This window comes from Castor canadensis, chromosome 16, assembly GCF_047511655.1.
Source record: "Castor canadensis chromosome 16, mCasCan1.hap1v2, whole genome shotgun sequence".
Lineage (NCBI taxonomy): Eukaryota > Metazoa > Chordata > Mammalia > Rodentia > Castoridae > Castor > Castor canadensis.
In genome coordinates, this window is record NC_133401.1 from 38,167,601 (window position 1) to 38,174,775 (window position 7,175).

The 7,175-nt window shown below is 52.1% G+C and overlaps 1 protein-coding gene across 1 annotated transcript; it reads right to left on the reverse strand.

The window, feature by feature from the left end:
* Positions 1 to 325: 325 nt before the first annotated feature.
* Positions 326 to 3,195, reverse strand: Dusp1 (dual specificity phosphatase 1). The gene is made up of 4 exons (XM_020176933.2): positions 2,578 to 3,195; positions 2,169 to 2,314; positions 1,677 to 1,896; positions 326 to 1,286 (listed from the first exon to the last, which is right to left on the reverse strand). Exons 1-4 carry the CDS (start codon positions 2,942 to 2,944, stop codon positions 916 to 918), a joined length of 1,104 nt encoding a protein of 367 aa, XP_020032522.1. The 5' UTR covers positions 2,945 to 3,195; the 3' UTR covers positions 326 to 915.
* Between the last annotated feature and the right edge of the window lie 3,980 nt (positions 3,196 to 7,175).

The window sequence follows — 7,175 nt, forward strand, 5'->3', positions numbered from 1 at the left end:
CAGCTCAGAAAGGGCAGGGAGACTTTATACTATCCCAGGAAGGTATTTAATGAAAAAGGCAATGTAAGCAGAAGTGTTTTCTTCCTCACTCTGGGGACACTTGGGATCGCTGGGTCACAAAGGACACAGGTGAGCAGTTGACTCTATGCTAACACCTTGGCTGCAGCACCTGGTATTGCACACTTCATCTCATTCATCCATGTTACCTGCAACCCAGTCATCTCATGAGACCAAGGGATCAGATCCAGCATATCTCCTGGGGCCCTGGTCCAAATGCTTCCCCCTAAGGATCAAATGGGGGTGCCAAAAAAACAAAGCTCTGAGATTAATAGAAATGCCATAATTTATTCCGCTGTATAAAAAAGTCATCCTTATGTAACAAAATGTCTTCTTAGAAGAAGAAATATATTATTTCAGATCATAAATAACCAGCAAAACATACAACTGTTGGCAACTAAAAAAAACCCCAACACTGGTGTTTTCCATCAGTGCTGGAAACAAACCTGCTTAGGCTCTATTTACAAGACAGTACAGTACTCAAACACAAAAATTGAGGTATTTGGTTCTTCTAGGAGTAGACACTGACATTTGTGAAGGCAGACCACCTACACAAAAATAAATAAGGTATAGTCTCATACATGTATGGGTCGGGAATGGTAATACTGGTGAGTATGTCAAGCATAAAGAACTTTCTAGAAAACACAGGAGCAAATAAAACAGGCTCACACAACTGAGTCCTTTCTCTTCTGCCCTGTTCTGTCAGAGGGGTTTGATGTGCCCACCACATATTGGTCCCGAATGTGCCTGGGTTCAGCAAATGTGTGTTTGGAACTTGGGTGAAATTAAATAATGAGCCGGTCCTGGAGATATTATTGCATTGTCCCCTCGAGGAGCCTGGAGTCCTCCCACGGTCCTTCAGCAGCTGGGAGAGGTCGTAATGGGGCTCTGAAGGTAGCTCAGGGCACTGTTCGTGGGGTGGACAGGGATGGACACGGGGAAGTTGAAGACCGTGGTGGTGGAGGTGCTTCGGTCAAGCACGGCCATGGCTGGGCTCCCAGCCTCGGCTGAGCAGTGTGGGGCCAGCACCTGGGACTCAAACTGCAGCAGCTGACCCATGAAGCTGAAGTTGGGGGAGATGATACTGCGCCTCTGCTTCACAAATTCAAAGGCCTCGTCTAGCTTCACGCGGTTAGTCCTCATGAGGTAAGCGAGGCAGATGGTGGCTGACCGGGAAATGCCCGCCTGGCAATGGACAAATACCCTTCCTCCAGCATTCTTGATGGAGTCTGAAAAGCAAAGGGCGGCTGGTTACTCGAGAGCTCAGAACAACCCAAGCCTAGGTACAGGGTATCTAAAAAATGCCATGTATGTCCTGTCCAGAGATGGTCAATGTCACCTCAAGACACTGTTCAGGGAGACCACATGGGCACTTGTACAAAGAACAAGAAATTTAAACCCAGACTGGGTATTTCCACTTAGCAGACTGATCCTGGACAAGTCAACTATCTGAGCCTCAGTTTGCTATTCTGTAAAGAGGGACAACAAATCCATGACTTGCAGGGATGTTACTCAAGCCAGACTGGTATTAATGTCTGGAGGAAGACTCAGATGAAGCTCATTCACATCCTTGCCATTGAGGCTGGTGGGCAGAGGTCCCAGGCATCCATTCCATTTACCTATGAAGTCGATTGCCTCGTTGAACCAAGAGCTGATGTCGGCCTTGTGGTTGTCCTCCACGGGGATGCTCTTGTACTGGTAGTGACCCTCAAAATGGTTAGGACAATTGGCTGAGACGTTGATCAAGGCGGTGATGCCCAAGGCATCCAGCATGTCCTTTCGGGAAGCATGATAGGCACTGCCCAGGTACAGAAAGGGCAGGATCTCCACTGGGCCACCCTGAAATCCAGAAAATTCCCACACTCGTCAAGCTTGCTCAAAGTCAACACCAGGGCCCACACCCACAAAACTCCCTGCTGGAAAAGTGCATGTCAGATACTGGGTGACCTTGTCAAAGCTAATGAAGTATAAATAAGCAAGGGACTAAGTCCACTGGCAATGGTATAAGTAAAATCCCTGTGTTTCCTCTAGTATAAATAAAGCTGCAGTCACTCTATAGTCTTCCAGGCCTCTGCCGGCTCTTCCCCCTTCCCTCTGGCATAGATCCCTACCTGATCATAAAGCGGCGTGCTGCAAGAGCTGCATCCTGATTCTGCGCTGTCAGGGACGCTTGTACTCAGGGGAAGGCTGAGCCCCATAGGGGTCGACTGCTTGCTGCACAGCTCCGGGCAAGAAGCTGAAAAGGCTTCGTATCCTCCTGGAATACAAAGACATGGGTTTTTTTTTTCCATTAGTATCACCGGAACAGCACACCTCAAGACAACTCCCCCCACCTACCCACCAGGGGTTAGGAGTTTACATGGCAGAGGCCCAGGCAAGTCTTTGTTGCTGGAGCCAAACAATGCCAACAAGTCTGGTGAGATGGGAGGCCGGCGCCCACGTGCTCCAGATGGGGCAACCCCAGCCCGGAGGTGAGAGCCAGGGGTCCCCGCACAGCCCCGATCTTCCCCGAGCGCGTACCTTTGAGGAAGAAGACTTGCGCTGCGCGCGCCTCGCGACAGAGCGCGCCAGCCGCCAAGGCCAGGGTGCCGTCGCGCTTGGCGCCGTCCAGGGCGGCGCTGCGCTCGTCCAGCAGCACCACAGCGTGGTAGGCGCCGGCCAGCAGGCGGCCGCGCAGCTCCGCGTTGGGCACGATGTGCTCCAGGCCCATGGCGCCCTTGGCCCGGCGCCGCACGATGGTGCTGAAGCGCACGTTGACCGAACCGGCGATGTGGCCGGCGTTGAAAGCGAAGAAGGAGCGACAATCCAGCAGCAGGCACTGAGCCGCTCGCTCCCGCAGCAGCGTCCGCAGGCCTCCGGCGTCCAGGATGCCAACCTCCATGACCATGGCCGGCCTCAGCGCCCCCAGCGTGCTCGACCCTCCGGCGCTTTGTCTGTGCTCGGAAGCCAACAGCGGGGCGGCGACCTTCGAGGAAAAGCCTGACCCTGGGGGCTCTGCGCCGAATCAAAACCTGCCCTTGAACTGAGCGGGGTTTGTGTGGGACTTCTGGGCTCCTCGCTGCTTCCCTGCCTGTCCCTCCGGCTGGGCGCTCAAACTCCAGCCAGTTCGTCCTTCGCTGCGCGCTCGGCTCGGGGAAGCGCGATTATATGCGGCCTCCCGGGGGGGCGGGCCCACAGCGCGGGGGGAGCTGGTTTGTTTGTTTGAATGGTGGTCACGTGATGGGGCGGTGACGTCACCCGCCCTGCCCCGCCTGGCGCCGCCGAAGCCAGAGGCAAAGACGTCATCGGCCTCCAAGCCCTGGCAGCTCGCCGCGTGTTGGCTCGCGTCCCGGCCCCCGCCCTGCTGTCCGGCTCGCGCCGCCCTCCGAGGCCAGCCCGGAGGAGGGTGCGCTGCCAGCCCAGGGCTGACCTTCGGGACGCGAGCGGTCGGGGAGCGCGCCGTGTGCTACCGGCCCGCGCCGATTCCCTGTCTTGAGCCCCCCGTTGCCCACGACACGATCGGAAAGGGCCTGCCACAAATTTGCAAACACTTGGGCCCCTTTCTCATATTTCCTCCTCGTTAACAATCGGGAAATTGAGGTCCCCAAGGAGAAGTGACTGACTTGCCCAGTGTCACATTGCCGGGGTGGGGGAGGAAAGGGCGCGGCAGAGAAGAGCCTTGGATCTTGGTCGGAGAAAAGTGAACTACTCTGTCCATGTTCGTGTCGCTTCTACCAAGAAGGGCTGAAGTGAGTGGAGGCTCAGGCATCTTCTGTTTCCCAGACTTTTCTCTAATGTGCTCAAAAATTTTTACACTGAACAAGGAATATACCTCCAATCAAACCCTCAGGGGAAAAAGTGTTATTCCTACCCAGGTGATCGCTGCAAGAGTTGGAGCCAAGGAAGAGTCAAGAGACTGGGGATACGGGGGTGAGGGTCGCAAGGTCGGGTGTGGATGGCAGGGGTGAGCATTTGAAGGGGACCAGGGCGACCTGTAGCGTGGCTCAAGAGCGCCCCGCAGGGGCCGCTAGGCACGTTTTTGTCATTTGGCTTCACATCCAGCTTCTCCATCTCTCTCATTACATAAATTCATGCTGATGGAGCACCTACTTTCCTGATCTGTGGGCTCCAAAGGAACAGAAGCCATCTGGCCCCACTCGCCACTCCCTGATCGTCACCTAACACAGGTTGTTTTCTCAATTCAGTCCCTTGGGCGCTTGAGGCGGGTGCGGGACCCTGCTCCCTAACGGAAAGACCCCTGTCCTGTCCGCGCCCTGGGCTCCAGGTACCGCTCGGCGCAGCAGTGTCCCGCCGAGCTGGACAGACACACACACACACACACACACACACACACACACACACACGAACATTGCGCCACCCAGCTGGGGTTCAGAGTCAAGAACATTCTGCTGCTTCTTCCCCTCTGCTGGGGGAAGGGTTTTACCGGCCACCTTGGTCTTTGCTCTGTGAATTGTATAACCAGAGGCCACTTCTGCATTGCCACCCTAATCTTACGTGTTCACTCATACGCCTGGATTCTTCTAGAAGTTCAGGAACTGGGTACTTTGTGGAGGGTTGTTTTTGGTTTTGTTTATTAAGGGCTTTTTCTGCCTTCCTTTGAACACTGATGGAAGACAAACAGCACCACTCATCCTGTATCCTAAAAGAGAGAGCAAGACAAATGAAAAAATTCCTTCATTTGTTTATTCTACTTATTTTTCAGCTGAGGACCTCCACATACTTCTTGTGTTGAATCATAGAATGTTACAGCTGCTGTCTTTTTCACTGCATACCGGCTTGATTTATCCGAATTTTTCTTTTTACCAAGGGCATTCATTATACCTTCCTTTACCCAAATTTTTCAAGGAGAAAAATGTTTAATATAAACATCACAGTGGTATGGCACAGTCTGGTGCTGGAGCCAGGCGTCTGTTGGCCTCTGTGGATTTTTCCTCTCCTCTCTTGCTGGCAAGAGCACAGAGCAGAATGGACCCCATGCAGGGCCACTTTTGCTGTTGGGTGAGGCTATGATTTTCTTCTGTTGAGCCTCCAAAGCCACATCTGTTTTGGTGTGTATGGCAGACAGCCTGCTTAGTGGTTCTCCCAAGCAGAGAGACTGGAGGTGTAAGGAGCCAGGCCCTACCTCACCCTTTCTCCTTAGGATTCACTGACTCTGCATCTCCCCTTCCCAGCAGAGCAGTATCATCATGCTACTGTGCTTTTCAGGGTCTGGCAGCAGAGCCTGTGAGGAAGTCACCACAAGGCAATGGCTTCTGAGACCCCCATAGATGTGGGTGGGACAGAGGCCCAGCTTAGGAACCAACCGTCACACAATGGCTGGTGTCAAGTGGTGAAGGTACAACCCGCCTAGCCCATGATCGGGGCGGTAGGGATGGCCTTCTGACTGCAGACAGGGTCAGAAGGGGTAATGGGCTGGTGCCATGGACCTGGCTGACAGAGGGCAGTGAAGCAAGATTGCGTGAGTGGATGCTGAGTGAGAGAGCTTGGCTTGTCTGACCTGGGCTCTTCCTGCTTCTGGACAGGCCTAGGAATAAACCTGGAGGCAGCGTGGCATAGGGAAAGGGACCAGCCAGAAGGCCTGGCCTGGGCTTCCCACCTTTACTGTGTGGCCTGGAGTAAGTCACTTCGCCTTGCTGAGCCTGCACTTCCTCCTTCCTGGGACAGATGGAGAGAAAGGTAACATTTACTTCTAGGGACTTGGGGGACACCATGCAAGCAGGGCCAGCACCAGCCTACAAGCCCTGTCCAATTCCTATTCTCAAAGTTGACGATGGCTCTGTCTTGGGGTCACAAGGGCCTGTGTCCTTGTAGGCTCCTATGTGGTCTTGCCAAACCACTTGTCTCACATTGGTGGGGCCCTAGCTTAGTGCTCTGTGACTTTGGGCAAGTGATTTGCCATTGCCAAGCCTCAGTTTCTCCATTTATAAACTGGGAATACTATGTAAGTAAAACTGAGACAAGGCGAGGTGGGGATCCAACCCAAAAAGGGTATACACAGAGAAGGGGCAATTTCAGACAGTCACATTTCCTCTATCAGCATCCATAGCCCTTTTGCTGTCTCCCCTGTGCTGTGTGGTGGCTGCTCCTGTGTCATTCATTTTCTATTGCTATGACAAAATACCTGATAAACCTCTTGTAAGTAAAAAAAGGTTTATCTTGACTCACAGTTACAGAGGTTTCAGTCCATGGTCACTGGGTTCCATCATTGTGGACCTAGGTTGAGGCAAAACATTATGGTGGGGAGTGTGTGGCAAAGCCAAGAGGCTCACCTTAAGTCAGGTCAGGAAACGGGGTGGTACCATAAAATTTAGCACTGGTGTCTTCTCAGTTCTTGTGTCCAATGAGAGAATTCAGACAAAATGCAAAAATGTAATAAACATGATAGTCAAGTTTATTAGGAAAGGAATTTAGTACAAGATAAAAGGAGGGAGAAATAATTTCCTGCTTCCCGTGCAGGAAATGGGAGTAAAGATTCAAAATGGCAGCCCTCATCTCTAGTCTTATACTTTCCCAGCTGGGGGAATACTCGCTCATATTACACTGCTCATGTCTAACGACCTCTAATCACTACGATAATGAATCTGGGTGCCTAAGATGAGGGCTAAAACAGGCAGATGTCATCCAGGCCTATCAAAACTCAGGGACAATAGGTGTGCTTTAGGACTTCCTTTTGCCAGAAAAGCCTTTCCCTCTAGCCATCCAAGGTGCTTTGCAGCTTTTGTTAAGTCTCAAAGAGGAAGGTCATACAGATAGCACCTTAAGTTTCTCTGTACTTCTAACTAAGACCTAAAAGGAGATGAGCAGCCAAATAGCTGCTCTGGCTTTTCAGTTTTTCCTTTCTCTTTCCAATGTCTGAGTCTGGCCCTTTAAATATTCATTAAGAGATTATAATTCCCCTGTCTTTATGTTGCCTCACCCATCATTAATGGTTAACAGCTACCTTAAGGGTGGAAGAGGCCAAAACAAAATAGAGTCCCCAAGGACATGCCTCCAAAGACCCACTCCCTTCAACTAGGCCCTACCTTCTACAGTTCCCACCACCTCTCAGCAGTCCATTCAATACAAAGCCATCAATGGATGGTCCAATCACTTCCCAAAAGCCCCACCTCTGAACGTAG